We start from the raw sequence: 13,639 nt of genomic DNA on the forward strand, positions 1-13,639 counted from the left end.
GTGAGGCTTTTTGGAGCCGACCTCTAGTGGTCCTCGGTGGTATTGCAGCTGAAACTTCTGCATCAGAACCAGTTTGTGTAGAAAACAGAAAGTCCAGATTTCCTTCCTTCAGTTTATTGAGTTTTAATGTTCAGAGCAGCGTGACAGTAAACATGACGAGCGTCGCCGTGACGACGGCGAGCAGCTCAGCGAGCGCGAGCCGGCGATGAACAGATGAAGGCGTGTTGAGTTTTGGCCGAGCAGCTGCTGGAGATCCTTCTGGGACCTTCGACCAGGACGCAGTCAGAACCGCCGTCGGGCCGCTCGGAGTCCGACGAGGGACCGGCGGCCCACGTCCAGAGACCAGGACCTCCGGACGGACCTGAGGGACACCGAGGACAGGTCCATTAAACCAGCAGATCGATTCTGATGAGAACCTTTAATTGGAGCAGAGGGAAGTGGACGGATCAGAACCAAAGGAAACGCACCGATCCAGAAGGGCTGCTTCCCGGCCAACCGCCAGAACCAGCTGACGTCTCTTCTGGAGCGAACGCTGATCAGGCTGCTGTTTAACCTGTGGAGGTTCAGAGAACCGATGTCAGAACACCGTCTGGACCAGAACCCGTCTGGACCAGAACCTGTCTGGACCCGGACCAGAACACCATCTGGACCAGAACACCATCAGAACACTGTCTGGACCCGGGTACTCACAGCAGAGAGCAGGTCCGCTCGGCGCTGGCCCAGCTGGCCACAGACGAGCTCACCGTGTAGCAGCGTTTCCTGTAATGAGTCCAACCGTCAGCACACGAGCTGCTGACCGACCTCCCCGTCTGAAACAGAGGTCAGAGGTCAGAGGTCAGAGCCTTGGACAAGCTGCAGACGTAACATGTGTGAGTGTGTGTGTGTGTGTGTGTCTGTCTGTGTCTGTGTGTGTGTGTCTGTGTGTGTGTGTATGTGTCTGTGTGTGTGTGTGTGTGTGTCTGTCTGTGTCTGTGTGTGTGTGTCTGTGTGTGTATGTGTCTGTGTGTGTGTGTATGTGTGTGTGTCTGTGTGTGTCTGTGTGTGTGTGTGTGTGTGTCTGTGTGTGTGTCTGTCTGTGTGTGTGTGTGTGTGTGTGTGTGTGTCTGTCTGTGTCTGTGTGTTTGTGTCTGTGTGTGTATGTGTCTGTGTGTGTGTGTGTCTGTGTGTGTGTGTGTGTGTGTCTGTGTGTGTGTCTGTCTGTGTGTGTGTGTGTGTGTGTGTGTGTGTGTGTGTGTGTGTGTGTGTGTGTGTGTACCTTGCGCTGCTGTCTCAGTTCTGAATGATCCATGTGAGGAGCATCTCCGACCCGAAGCTCCTGCGGGAGGCGACTCTGAGAATCACCAGGCTGCAGCTCCTCCAGCCGGAGAGGAGTCAGACTGTGGAACTGATGGAGGAGGAGGAGGAAGAGGAGGAGGAAGAGGAGGAGGAGGAAGAGGAGGAGAAGGAGAAGGAGGAGGAAGAGGAGGAGGAGGAGGAGGAGGAGGAGGAGGAGGAGGAAGAAGAGGAGGAGTCATTACCTCAGCGTGTTCAGTGGGTCTCTGATGAACTGAATCTTACCGTCCAGACGTTCTGCTCAGACGTTCTCTCTGCCGACAGAAGAACCTGAACAGACACAAGTTGACAGACAGAAACACAGACGGAGAACATCAGAACATCAGAGAACATCAGAGAACATTAGATCAGAGATCATTAGAACATCAGAGAACATTAGATCAGAGAACATCAGAACATCAGAGAACATTAGAACATCAGAACATCAGAGAACATTAGAACATCAGAGAACATTAGAACATCAGAGAACATCAGAACATCAGAGAACATTAGAACATCAGAGAACATTAGAACATCAGAGAACATTAGAACATCAGAACATCAGAGAACATTAGAACATCAGAGAACATCAGAGAACATCAGAACATCAGAGAACATTAGGGTTCTCCAAGTTCGGTCCTTTAATCAGTGAGAAACACTCACCTTCAATCCTCCATGTTTGAGCCTTCCACTGCTGCCAGCACCAGCCCTGTGGGCGTGGCCGTAGCTGGGGGCGTGGCCGTAGCTGGGGGCGGTCTGGTCCCGTGCCCTCCCCCCCCACATCGTCCTGGTAGGGCCGGCGGTTCGGGACGTCTCCTCGGGAAGGGTCGGGCTGGTTCTCCCACAGCAGCTCCGCCTCGATGTCGGTGAAGGAGGAGGAGGAGGAGGAGAAGGAGGAGGAGGCCGCTGGTCCTTCTCCACCTTCAGGTCGTCTGGGTTGCAGCATCCTGAGAGACTGAAACAGTGAATCAGCTGGTTTCAGTTTCCTCTGATTCGAAGACGTCGATGAGGAGAGCTGAAGAACTTTGGTCAGAACCGGTTCAGCACCTCCTCTGGGCTCCAGGATCTCCACCCTGGAGGACCTCCTCCGACCCAGCACTGCGTTCCTCGGCTTCTTCAGGGAGACCATGAACGTCTCGTGGTTCTCCTCCAGACCGTCGTCAACCAGCTGGATGCTCCACGTCTTCAGGTTCACTCCTGCAGGAGACAGGGAGGAGGTCAGCAGGAGGTCAGCCGGAGACAGGGAGGAGGTCAGCCGGAGGTCAGCTGGAGGACAGTAGGAGACAGGGAGGAGGTCAGCAAGAAGTCAACAGGAGACAGGGAGGATGCCAGCAGGAGGACAGCAGGAGACAGGGAGGAGGTCAGCCGGAGACAGCGAGGAGGTCAGCAGGAGACAGGGAGGAGGTTAGCAGGAGACAGGAAGAAGGTCAGCAGGAGGACAGCAGGAGACAGGGAGGAGGTCAGCAGGAGACAGGAAGGAGGTCAGCAGGAGGACAGCAGGAGACAGGGAGGAGGTCAGCAGGAGACAGGAAGGAGGTCAGCAGGAGGTCAGCAGGAGACAGGAAGGAGGTAGCGAAAAAATTTCCCCTCGGGCATTAATAAAGTAACTACCTAACCTAACCTAACATCAATGAACTCAAGCTGAATTAATGATTTTCTTTTTCACACAATATTTGCTTCATAGTGCTCCGTTTAAACAACGTGAAATAATTAAACAGCTTCAGTGTGTTCAAATCAGGCTTTCACTTTATTGAGTGTTTAACATGAGAAGAGTTACAGCAACTGAACAACTTCTATCTGTTGTTTTATCCCAACTTTCCCAGAATAAATGCACCCTCATGTTTAACATTTTCTAGATAAATCCATCACAATATTCATTATATTTTAAACATAAACCAGTTACACATTAATGAGCCGATAAAGATGGTAAAGGAAATATTTCTGTCAGCGACGTGTGTTTACAGACAGTTTATCTTAAAGCATTTCGAGAAGTTTAAACCCTGATCTGCCTCATCAACGTTATACAACAATCAAATCATCCAACACATACGTGTACGAGTATAAACAGAACCAGCTGATGCTGTCCCAGTTTGATCAGATCAGACGAGCGGATTAAAGAGCGCGAGATGAGACCAGTGGAGATGAAGTTGGGTTGTGAAGCGTTAAGAAGCATTTAATAATAAAGAAAGTCATTCAAAGGCCTCGTTCATGAACAACTGCTGACTAACGTTCCCGCCATGATAGTCAGTCTGGTCTTATTCTACCGGGCACAAGGTCACGTAGTTACCAGGCTTTGCAAGCCAGAAGGCCGGATACAGCGGCTCAGAGAACCGGTTACGGAAAGTGTACAGGTGAGTCAGTGTGTCAGAACACACCTGGTAGAAAGACAGCGTGCCAGCAGGCCAGTTTAGATAAACCCCAACACGTTTCCAGCCAACATAGCAGAGACTGGTCATTTTATTTTCATGCCATGCACTTAAACCAGTGTTGTACCCAGTGCCATCCTCTTTGGGAAAAGACCAGAGACCATGGTACCAGGACAAATCATTATTTCCAAATGCAGAGACCTTACTGTCTTGTTTCCTGTCGATTCCTTTATATGCAACAGCAACACCCAAGTGTTCAACATACAGGTCACTCCGCTCTACCTCCCAGTAATGCTGTCCACTCAGACCCTCTCTGCACAGCACCTGAGGATGTTTGCCAAACCTCGCGGGGTTGTCAGGGTAGCCTTGATCCTCTCCATATGTCACCTTCTTGTTGTCGTCGGACAGAAGGACGTGGTTGTTGGCTGTGTTTGGGTCCAGCGGGGGGCGCTGGCGAGCCGTTTGGCCACGCCCACTCGCAAAACACGTCAGATGTATCGTCTCACCACGCCGGATGTATGTGACACATTTCATGAGGTTTCAAACCTTAAACACCAACTTCCTGTGTCACGGCGAGACATCCAACTTTGCTGCATCGTCACGGCGACGCCCATTGACAAAGTCGAACGAACGTCTCAATATATCATCAACTACATGTTTAGGTTATTGTGACCCGACTTTACGTTCATGGGATCAACCAGCTCGACGTAGAATGTGAAAGTATGAAAAGTGTCATTTCCAGTGGCCAACAGGGGGCGCTATGACTATGAGAGAATATTCCCCCACAGGGGTCTTCAGGGCGGGGCTGTTATCATACCTGTGATGTTTGGAGAAGGTCGGTCCATGTACATACGATTTAAAGCAACTCCTAGTTTCATGGCGAGACCTCAAAATGGCCGCCTCTCACGGGCACACACATCGATGAAAACGAATTATTTATACAACTTTTAATCCCAAACATGTTTTCTATCCAGAGAACCGAAATTCAAGTCGGTCGGACAAAATCCCTCGGAGGAGTTCGACAAAGTACAACGTGTCAGAATCGCCCAAAATGGCGACTAAATTCAAAATGGTGGACTTCCTGTCCAGTTGACGTAACGGTGCAATGTAACTTTTTTGTGTGTCCACCGGATTTGGTGAATTTAGGTAAATGTGGCCGCCGGGGCATCTCTGTAGGGGGCGCTCTCGAGCCGTTTGGTCACGCCCACTCACGACTCCACTAGAATTAGAAATTTTTCGCCGGGAGACAAATGTGTTTCTACTTTGATGAGTTTTTGAATATGATAAAGCCTCTAAGAAGGAAAATCACTTTACGTAAGAATAATAAGGAAAGAGAAAAATAATTCCTTGGAAAAACAACAGAGCTTCGCACCCTAAAAACTGGACTGGCCTGTCAGACCACGTTCCTTCAGGACAGGCCCGCTCCTGTTTCACCTCATGAATCACAGAGATGAAGTTCAGGTGGTGTCTTTGAGGGAAGCTGAGAGAAGGAGGAGGTGAAAGAGGAAGGCTCGTTTCACACACACACACACACACACACACACACACACACACACACACACACACACACACACACACACACACACACACTGTGAGGCTTTTTGGAGCCGACCTCTAGTGGTCCTCGGTGGTATTGCAGCTGAAACTTCTGCATCAGAACCAGTTTGTGTAGAAAACAGAAAGTCCAGATTTCCTTCCTTCAGTTTATTGAGTTTTAATGTTCAGAGCAGCGTGACAGTAAACATGACGAGCGTCGCCGTGACGACGGCGAGCAGCTCAGCGAGCGCGAGCCGGCGATGAACAGATGAAGGCGTGTTGAGTTTCGGCCGAGCAGCTGCTGGAGATCCTTCTGGGACCTTCGACCAGGACGCAGTCAGAACCGCCGTCGGGCCGCTCGGAGTCCGACGAGGGACCGGCGGCCCACGTCCAGAGACCAGGACCTCCGGACGGACCTGAGGGACACCGAGGACAGGTCCATTAAACCAGCAGATCGATTCTGATGAGAACCTTTAATTGGAGCAGAGGGAAGTGGACGGATCAGAACCAAAGGAAACGCACCGATCCAGAAGGGCTGCTTCCCGGCCAACCGCCAGAACCAGCTGACGTCTCTTCTGGAGCGAACGCTGATCAGGCTGCTGTTTAACCTGTGGAGGTTCAGAGAACCGATGTCAGAACACCGTCTGGACCAGAACCCGTCTGGACCAGAACCTGTCTGGACCCGGACCAGAACACCATCTGGACCAGAACACCATCAGAACACTGTCTGGACCCGGGTACTCACAGCAGAGAGCAGGTCCGCTCGGCGCTGGCCCAGCTGGCCACAGACGAGCTCACCGTGTAGCAGCGTTTCCTGTAATGAGTCCAACCGTCAGCACACGAGCTGCTGACCGACCTCCCCGTCTGAAACAGAGGTCAGAGGTCAGAGGTCAGAGCCTTGGACAAGCTGCAGACGTAACATGTGTGAGTGTGTGTGTGTGTGTGTGTGTCTGTCTGTGTCTGTGTGTGTGTGTCTGTGTGTGTGTGTCTGTGTGTGTGTGTATGTGTCTGTGTGTGTGTGTGTGTGTGTCTGTCTGTGTCTGTGTGTGTGTGTCTGTGTGTGTATGTGTCTGTGTGTGTGTGTATGTGTGTGTGTCTGTGTGTGTCTGTGTGTGTGTGTGTGTGTGTCTGTGTGTGTGTCTGTGTGTGTGTCTGTGTGTGTGTGTATGTGTATGTGTGTGTGTCTGTGTGTGTGTGTGTGTGTGTGTGTGTGTGTGTGTGTGTGTGTGTGTGTGTGTGTACCTTGCGCTGCTGTCTCAGTTCTGAATGATCCATGTGAGGAGCATCTCCGACCCGAAGCTCCTGCGGGAGGCGACTCTGAGAATCACCAGGCTGCAGCTCCTCCAGCCGGAGAGGAGTCAGACTGTGGAACTGATGGAGGAGGAGGAGGAAGAGGAGGAGGAAGAGGAGGAGGAGGAAGAGGAGGAGAAGGAGAAGGAGGAGGAAGAGGAGGAGGAGGAGGAGGAGGAGGAGGAGGAGGAAGAAGAGGAGGAGTCATTACCTCAGCGTGTTCAGTGGGTCTCTGATGAACTGAATCTTACCGTCCAGACGTTCTGCTCAGACGTTCTCTCTGCCGACAGAAGAACCTGAACAGACACAAGTTGACAGACAGAAACACAGACGGAGAACATCAGAACATCAGAGAACATCAGAGAACATTAGATCAGAGATCATTAGAACATCAGAGAACATTAGATCAGAGAACATCAGAACATCAGAGAACATTAGAACATCAGAACATCAGAGAACATTAGAACATCAGAGAACATTAGAACATCAGAGAACATCAGAACATCAGAGAACATTAGAACATCAGAGAACATTAGAACATCAGAGAACATTAGAACATCAGAACATCAGAGAACATTAGAACATCAGAGAACATCAGAGAACATCAGAACATCAGAGAACATTAGGGTTCTCCAAGTTCGGTCCTTTAATCAGTGAGAAACACTCACCTTCAATCCTCCATGTTTGAGCCTTCCACTGCTGCCAGCACCAGCCCTGTGGGCGTGGCCGTAGCTGGGGGCGTGGCCGTAGCTGGGGGCGGTCTGGTCCCGTGCCCTCCCCCCCCACATCGTCCTGGTAGGGCCGGCGGTTCGGGACGTCTCCTCGGGAAGGGTCGGGCTGGTTCTCCCACAGCAGCTCCGCCTCGATGTCGGTGACGAGGTCCTCCTCCTCCTCCTGCAGCTGGGGAGGATCAGGCAGACGAGGAGGAGGAGGAGGAGAAGGAGGAGGAGGCCGCTGGTCCTTCTCCACCTTCAGGTCGTCTGGGTTGCAGCATCCTGAGAGACTGAAACAGTGAATCAGCTGGTTTCAGTTTCCTCTGATTCGAAGACGTCGATGAGGAGAGCTGAAGAACTTTGGTCAGAACCGGTTCAGCACCTCCTCTGGGCTCCAGGATCTCCACCCTGGAGGACCTCCTCCGACCCAGCACTGCGTTCCTCGGCTTCTTCAGGGAGACCATGAACGTCTCGTGGTTCTCCTCCAGACCGTCGTCAACCAGCTGGATGCTCCACGTCTTCAGGTTCACTCCTGCAGGAGACAGGGAGGAGGTCAGCAGGAGGTCAGCCGGAGACAGGGAGGAGGTCAGCCGGAGGTCAGCTGGAGGACAGTAGGAGACAGGGAGGAGGTCAGCAAGAAGTCAACAGGAGACAGGGAGGATGCCAGCAGGAGGACAGCAGGAGACAGGGAGGAGGTCAGCCGGAGACAGCGAGGAGGTCAGCAGGAGACAGGGAGGAGGTTAGCAGGAGACAGGAAGAAGGTCAGCAGGAGGACAGCAGGAGACAGGGAGGAGGTCAGCAGGAGACAGGAAGGAGGTCAGCAGGAGGACAGCAGGAGACAGGGAGGAGGTCAGCAGGAGACAGGAAGGAGGTCAGCAGGAGGTCAGCAGGAGACAGGAAGGAGGTAGCGAAAAAATTTCCCCTCGGGCATTAATAAAGTAACTACCTAACCTAACCTAACATCAATGAACTCAAGCTGAATTAATGATTTTCTTTTTCACACAATATTTGCTTCATAGTGCTCCGTTTAAACAACGTGAAATAATTAAACAGCTTCAGTGTGTTCAAATCAGGCTTTCACTTTATTGAGTGTTTAACATGAGAAGAGTTACAGCAACTGAACAACTTCTATCTGTTGTTTTATCCCAACTTTCCCAGAATAAATGCACCCTCATGTTTAACATTTTCTAGATAAATCCATCACAATATTCATTATATTTTAAACATAAACCAGTTACACATTAATGAGCCGATAAAGATGGTAAAGGAAATATTTCTGTCAGCGACGTGTGTTTACAGACAGTTTATCTTAAAGCATTTCGAGAAGTTTAAACCCTGATCTGCCTCATCAACGTTATACAACAATCAAATCATCCAACACATACGTGTACGAGTATAAACAGAACCAGCTGATGCTGTCCCAGTTTGATCAGATCAGACGAGCGGATTAAAGAGCGCGAGATGAGACCAGTGGAGATGAAGTTGGGTTGTGAAGCGTTAAGAAGCATTTAATAATAAAGAAAGTCATTCAAAGGCCTCGTTCATGAACAACTGCTGACTAACGTTCACGCCATGATAGTCAGTCTGGTCTTATTCTACCGGGCACAAGGTCACGTAGTTACCAGGCTTTGCAAGCCAGAAGGCCGGATACAGCGGCTCAGAGAACCGGTTACGGAAAGTGTACAGGTGAGTCAGTGTGTCAGAACACACCTGGTAGAAAGACAGCGTGCCAGCAGGCCAGTTTAGATAAACCCCAACACGTTTCCAGCCAACATAGCAGAGACTGGTCATTTTATTTTCATGCCATGCACTTAAACCAGTGTTGTACCCAGTGCCATCCTCTTTGGGAAAAGACCAGAGACCATGGTACCAGGACAAATCATTATTTCCAAATGCAGAGACCTTACTGTCTTGTTTCCTGTCGATTCCTTTATATGCAACAGCAACACCCAAGTGTTCAACATACAGGTCACTCCGCTCTACCTCCCAGTAATGCTGTCCACTCAGACCCTCTCTGCACAGCACCTGAGGATGTTTGCCAAACCTCGCGGGGTTGTCAGGGTAGCCTTGATCCTCTCCATATGTCACCTTCTTGTTGTCGTCGGACAGAAGGACGTGGTTGTTGGCTGTGTTTGGGTCCAGCGGGGGGCGCTGGCGAGCCGTTTGGCCACGCCCACTCGCAAAACACGTCAGATGTATCGTCTCACCACGCCGGATGTATGTGACACATTTCATGAGGTTTCAAACCTTAAACACCAACTTCCTGTGTCACGGCGAGACATCCAACTTTGCCGCATCGTCACGGCGACGCCCATTGACAAAGTCGAACGAACGTCTCAATATATCATCAACTACATGTTTAGGTTGTTGTGACCCGACTTTACGTTCATGGGATCAACCAGCTCGACGTAGAATGTGAAAGTATGAAAAGTGTCATTTCCAGTGGCCAACAGGGGGCGCTATGACTATGAGAGAATATTCCCCCACAGGGGTCTTCAGGGCGGGGCTGTTATCATACCTGTGATGTTTGGAGAAGGTCGGTCCATGTACATACGATTTAAAGCAACTCCTAGTTTCATGGCGAGACCTCAAAATGGCCGCCTCTCACGGGCACACACATCGATGAAAACGAATTATTTATACAACTTTTAATCCCAAACATGTTTTCTATCCAGAGAACCGAAATTCAAGTCGGTCGGACAAAATCCCTCGGAGGAGTTCGACAAAGTACAACGTGTCAGAATCGCCCAAAATGGCGACTAAATTCAAAATGGTGGACTTCCTGTCCAGTTGACGTAACGGTGCAATGTAACTTTTTTGTGCGTCCACCGGATTTGGTGAATTTAGGTAAATGTGGCCGCCGGGGCATCTCTGTAGGGGGCGCTCTCGAGCCGTTTGGTCACGCCCACTCACGACTCCACTAGAATTAGAAATTTTTCGCCGGGAGACAAATGTGTTTCTACTTTGATGAGTTTTTGAATATGATAAAGCCTCTAAGAAGGAAAATCACTTTACGTAAGAATAATAAGGAAAGAGAAAAATAATTCCTTGGAAAAACAACAGAGCTTCGCACCCTAAAAACTGGACTGGCCTGTCAGACCACGTTCCTTCAGGACAGGCCCGCTCCTGTTTCACCTCATGAATCACAGAGATGAAGTTCAGGTGGTGTCTTTGAGGGAAGCTGAGAGAAGGAGGAGGTGAAAGAGGAAGGCTCGTTTCACACACACACACACACACACACACACACACACACACACACACACACACACACACACACACACACACACACACACTGTGAGGCTTTTTGGAGCCGACCTCTAGTGGTCCTCGGTGGTATTGCAGCTGAAACTTCTGCATCAGAACCAGTTTGTGTAGAAAACAGAAAGTCCAGATTTCCTTCCTTCAGTTTATTGAGTTTTAATGTTCAGAGCAGCGTGACAGTAAACATGACGAGCGTCGCCGTGACGACGGCGAGCAGCTCAGCGAGCGCGAGCCGGCGATGAACAGATGAAGGCGTGTTGAGTTTTGGCCGAGCAGCTGCTGGAGATCCTTCTGGGACCTTCGACCAGGACGCAGTCAGAACCGCCGTCGGGCCGCTCGGAGTCCGACGAGGGACCGGCGGCCCACGTCCAGAGACCAGGACCTCCGGACGGACCTGAGGGACACCGAGGACAGGTCCATTAAACCAGCAGATCGATTCTGATGAGAACCTTTAATTGGAGCAGAGGGAAGTGGACGGATCAGAACCAAAGGAAACGCACCGATCCAGAAGGGCTGCTTCCCGGCCAACCGCCAGAACCAGCTGACGTCTCTTCTGGAGCGAACGCTGATCAGGCTGCTGTTTAACCTGTGGAGGTTCAGAGAACCGATGTCAGAACACCGTCTGGACCAGAACCCGTCTGGACCAGAACCTGTCTGGACCCGGACCAGAACACCATCTGGACCAGAACACCATCAGAACACTGTCTGGACCCGGGTACTCACAGCAGAGAGCAGGTCCGCTCGGCGCTGGCCCAGCTGGCCACAGACGAGCTCACCGTGTAGCAGCGTTTCCTGTAATGAGTCCAACCGTCAGCACACGAGCTGCTGACCGACCTCCCCGTCTGAAACAGAGGTCAGAGGTCAGAGGTCAGAGCCTTGGACAAGCTGCAGACGTAACATGTGTGAGTGTGTGTGTGTGTGTGTGTCTGTCTGTGTCTGTGTGTGTGTGTCTGTGTGTGTGTGTATGTGTCTGTGTGTGTGTGTGTGTGTGTCTGTCTGTGTCTGTGTGTGTGTGTCTGTGTGTGTATGTGTCTGTGTGTGTGTGTATGTGTGTGTGTCTGTGTGTGTCTGTGTGTGTGTGTGTGTGTGTCTGTGTGTGTGTCTGTCTGTGTGTGTGTGTGTGTGTGTGTGTGTGTCTGTCTGTGTCTGTGTGTTTGTGTCTGTGTGTGTATGTGTCTGTGTGTGTGTGTGTCTGTGTGTGTGTGTGTGTGTGTCTGTGTGTGTGTCTGTCTGTGTGTGTGTGTGTGTGTGTGTGTGTGTGTGTGTGTGTGTGTGTGTGTGTGTGTGTACCTTGCGCTGCTGTCTCAGTTCTGAATGATCCATGTGAGGAGCATCTCCGACCCGAAGCTCCTGCGGGAGGCGACTCTGAGAATCACCAGGCTGCAGCTCCTCCAGCCGGAGAGGAGTCAGACTGTGGAACTGATGGAGGAGGAGGAGGAAGAGGAGGAGGAAGAGGAGGAGGAGGAAGAGGAGGAGAAGGAGAAGGAGGAGGAAGAGGAGGAGGAGGAGGAGGAGGAGGAGGAGGAGGAGGAAGAAGAGGAGGAGTCATTACCTCAGCGTGTTCAGTGGGTCTCTGATGAACTGAATCTTACCGTCCAGACGTTCTGCTCAGACGTTCTCTCTGCCGACAGAAGAACCTGAACAGACACAAGTTGACAGACAGAAACACAGACGGAGAACATCAGAACATCAGAGAACATCAGAGAACATTAGATCAGAGATCATTAGAACATCAGAGAACATTAGATCAGAGAACATCAGAACATCAGAGAACATTAGAACATCAGAACATCAGAGAACATTAGAACATCAGAGAACATTAGAACATCAGAGAACATCAGAACATCAGAGAACATTAGAACATCAGAGAACATTAGAACATCAGAGAACATTAGAACATCAGAACATCAGAGAACATTAGAACATCAGAGAACATCAGAGAACATCAGAACATCAGAGAACATTAGGGTTCTCCAAGTTCGGTCCTTTAATCAGTGAGAAACACTCACCTTCAATCCTCCATGTTTGAGCCTTCCACTGCTGCCAGCACCAGCCCTGTGGGCGTGGCCGTAGCTGGGGGCGTGGCCGTAGCTGGGGGCGGTCTGGTCCCGTGCCCTCCCCCCCCACATCGTCCTGGTAGGGCCGGCGGTTCGGGACGTCTCCTCGGGAAGGGTCGGGCTGGTTCTCCCACAGCAGCTCCGCCTCGATGTCGGTGAAGGAGGAGGAGGAGGAGGAGAAGGAGGAGGAGGCCGCTGGTCCTTCTCCACCTTCAGGTCGTCTGGGTTGCAGCATCCTGAGAGACTGAAACAGTGAATCAGCTGGTTTCAGTTTCCTCTGATTCGAAGACGTCGATGAGGAGAGCTGAAGAACTTTGGTCAGAACCGGTTCAGCACCTCCTCTGGGCTCCAGGATCTCCACCCTGGAGGACCTCCTCCGACCCAGCACTGCGTTCCTCGGCTTCTTCAGGGAGACCATGAACGTCTCGTGGTTCTCCTCCAGACCGTCGTCAACCAGCTGGATGCTCCACGTCTTCAGGTTCACTCCTGCAGGAGACAGGGAGGAGGTCAGCAGGAGGTCAGCCGGAGACAGGGAGGAGGTCAGCCGGAGGTCAGCTGGAGGACAGTAGGAGACAGGGAGGAGGTCAGCAAGAAGTCAACAGGAGACAGGGAGGATGCCAGCAGGAGGACAGCAGGAGACAGGGAGGAGGTCAGCCGGAGACAGCGAGGAGGTCAGCAGGAGACAGGGAGGAGGTTAGCAGGAGACAGGAAGAAGGTCAGCAGGAGGACAGCAGGAGACAGGGAGGAGGTCAGCAGGAGACAGGAAGGAGGTCAGCAGGAGGACAGCAGGAGACAGGGAGGAGGTCAGCAGGAGACAGGAAGGAGGTCAGCAGGAGGTCAGCAGGAGACAGGAAGGAGGTAGCGAAAAAATTTCCCCTCGGGCATTAATAAAGTAACTACCTAACCTAACCTAACATCAATGAACTCAAGCTGAATTAATGATTTTCTTTTTCACACAATATTTGCTTCATAGTGCTCCGTTTAAACAACGTGAAATAATTAAACAGCTTCAGTGTGTTCAAATCAGGCTTTCACTTTATTGAGTGTTTAACATGAGAAGAGTTACAGCAACTGAACAACTTCTATCTGTTGTTTTATCCCAACT

At 51.0% G+C, this 13,639-nt stretch overlaps 5 protein-coding genes across 5 annotated transcripts; all 5 read right to left on the reverse strand.

Annotated features, from left to right (window-relative positions):
* Positions 1 to 98: 98 nt before the first annotated feature.
* On the reverse strand, positions 99 to 2,165 carry LOC138194874 (snaclec 5-like). Its single transcript, XM_069143893.1, has 6 exons — positions 1,975 to 2,165; positions 1,558 to 1,602; positions 1,256 to 1,384; positions 691 to 809; positions 468 to 553; positions 99 to 361 (listed from the first exon to the last, which is right to left on the reverse strand). Exons 1-6 carry the CDS (start codon positions 2,092 to 2,094, stop codon positions 186 to 188), a joined length of 675 nt encoding a protein of 224 aa, XP_068999994.1. The 5' UTR covers positions 2,095 to 2,165; the 3' UTR covers positions 99 to 185.
* Positions 2,166 to 3,540: 1,375 nt separating this feature from the next.
* On the reverse strand, positions 3,541 to 4,257 carry LOC138194831 (neoverrucotoxin subunit alpha-like). The gene has a single exon (XM_069143837.1). It carries the CDS (start codon positions 4,209 to 4,211, stop codon positions 3,567 to 3,569), a length of 645 nt encoding a protein of 214 aa, XP_068999938.1. The 5' UTR covers positions 4,212 to 4,257; the 3' UTR covers positions 3,541 to 3,566.
* A 59-nt stretch (positions 4,258 to 4,316) lies between these two features.
* LOC138194887 (snaclec 5-like) lies at positions 4,317 to 7,573 on the reverse strand. The gene is made up of 6 exons (XM_069143906.1): positions 7,172 to 7,573; positions 6,755 to 6,799; positions 6,456 to 6,584; positions 5,959 to 6,077; positions 5,736 to 5,821; positions 4,317 to 5,629 (listed from the first exon to the last, which is right to left on the reverse strand). Exons 1-6 carry the CDS (start codon positions 7,289 to 7,291, stop codon positions 5,454 to 5,456), a joined length of 675 nt encoding a protein of 224 aa, XP_069000007.1. The 5' UTR covers positions 7,292 to 7,573; the 3' UTR covers positions 4,317 to 5,453.
* A 712-nt stretch (positions 7,574 to 8,285) lies between these two features.
* Positions 8,286 to 9,603, reverse strand: LOC138194892 (neoverrucotoxin subunit alpha-like). Its single transcript, XM_069143911.1, has one exon. It carries the CDS (start codon positions 9,449 to 9,451, stop codon positions 8,807 to 8,809), a length of 645 nt encoding a protein of 214 aa, XP_069000012.1. The 5' UTR covers positions 9,452 to 9,603; the 3' UTR covers positions 8,286 to 8,806.
* Positions 9,604 to 10,608: 1,005 nt separating this feature from the next.
* LOC138194885 (snaclec 5-like) lies at positions 10,609 to 12,677 on the reverse strand. The gene is made up of 6 exons (XM_069143903.1): positions 12,487 to 12,677; positions 12,070 to 12,114; positions 11,768 to 11,896; positions 11,201 to 11,319; positions 10,978 to 11,063; positions 10,609 to 10,871 (listed from the first exon to the last, which is right to left on the reverse strand). The coding sequence occupies exons 1-6, from the start codon at positions 12,604 to 12,606 to the stop codon at positions 10,696 to 10,698; spliced, it is 675 nt and encodes a 224-aa protein (XP_069000004.1). The 5' UTR covers positions 12,607 to 12,677; the 3' UTR covers positions 10,609 to 10,695.
* Between the last annotated feature and the right edge of the window lie 962 nt (positions 12,678 to 13,639).

Source organism: Embiotoca jacksoni, unplaced genomic scaffold, assembly GCF_022577435.1.
Source record: "Embiotoca jacksoni isolate LCO1_2020_lvr unplaced genomic scaffold, fEmbJac1.0.p SCAF_116, whole genome shotgun sequence".
NCBI classification, from domain to species: Eukaryota; Metazoa; Chordata; class Actinopteri; family Embiotocidae; genus Embiotoca; species Embiotoca jacksoni.

Bases quoted from the DNA above. Each gene is read 5' to 3' on its own strand.
- LOC138194885 (XM_069143903.1), bottom strand. From the start codon at position 12,606: ATGTGGGGGGGGAGGGCACGGGACCAGACCGCCCCCAGCTACGGCCAC. The intron at 11,320-11,767 runs GTACACACACAC...CCTCTGTTTCAG, and splicing joins AACTGAGACAGCAGCGCAAG to ACGGGGAGGTCGGTCAGCAG. The intron at 10,872-10,977 runs GTGCGTTTCCTT...GGTGTCCCTCAG, and splicing joins GAAGCAGCCCTTCTGGATCG to GTCCGTCCGGAGGTCCTGGT.
- LOC138194892 (XM_069143911.1), bottom strand. From the start codon at position 9,451: ATGAAATGTGTCACATACATCCGGCGTGGTGAGACGATACATCTGACG.
- LOC138194831 (XM_069143837.1), bottom strand. From the start codon at position 4,211: ATGAAATGTGTCACATACATCCGGCGTGGTGAGACGATACATCTGACG.
- LOC138194887 (XM_069143906.1), bottom strand. From the start codon at position 7,291: ATGTGGGGGGGGAGGGCACGGGACCAGACCGCCCCCAGCTACGGCCAC. The intron at 5,822-5,958 runs GTGAGTACCCGG...GAACCTCCACAG, and splicing joins GAGCGGACCTGCTCTCTGCT to GTTAAACAGCAGCCTGATCA. The intron at 5,630-5,735 runs GTGCGTTTCCTT...GGTGTCCCTCAG, and splicing joins GAAGCAGCCCTTCTGGATCG to GTCCGTCCGGAGGTCCTGGT.
- LOC138194874 (XM_069143893.1), bottom strand. From the start codon at position 2,094: ATGTGGGGGGGGAGGGCACGGGACCAGACCGCCCCCAGCTACGGCCAC. The intron at 1,385-1,557 runs GTAAGATTCAGT...CTCCTCCATCAG, and splicing joins CTGAGCAGAACGTCTGGACG to TTCCACAGTCTGACTCCTCT. The intron at 810-1,255 runs GTACACACACAC...CCTCTGTTTCAG, and splicing joins AACTGAGACAGCAGCGCAAG to ACGGGGAGGTCGGTCAGCAG.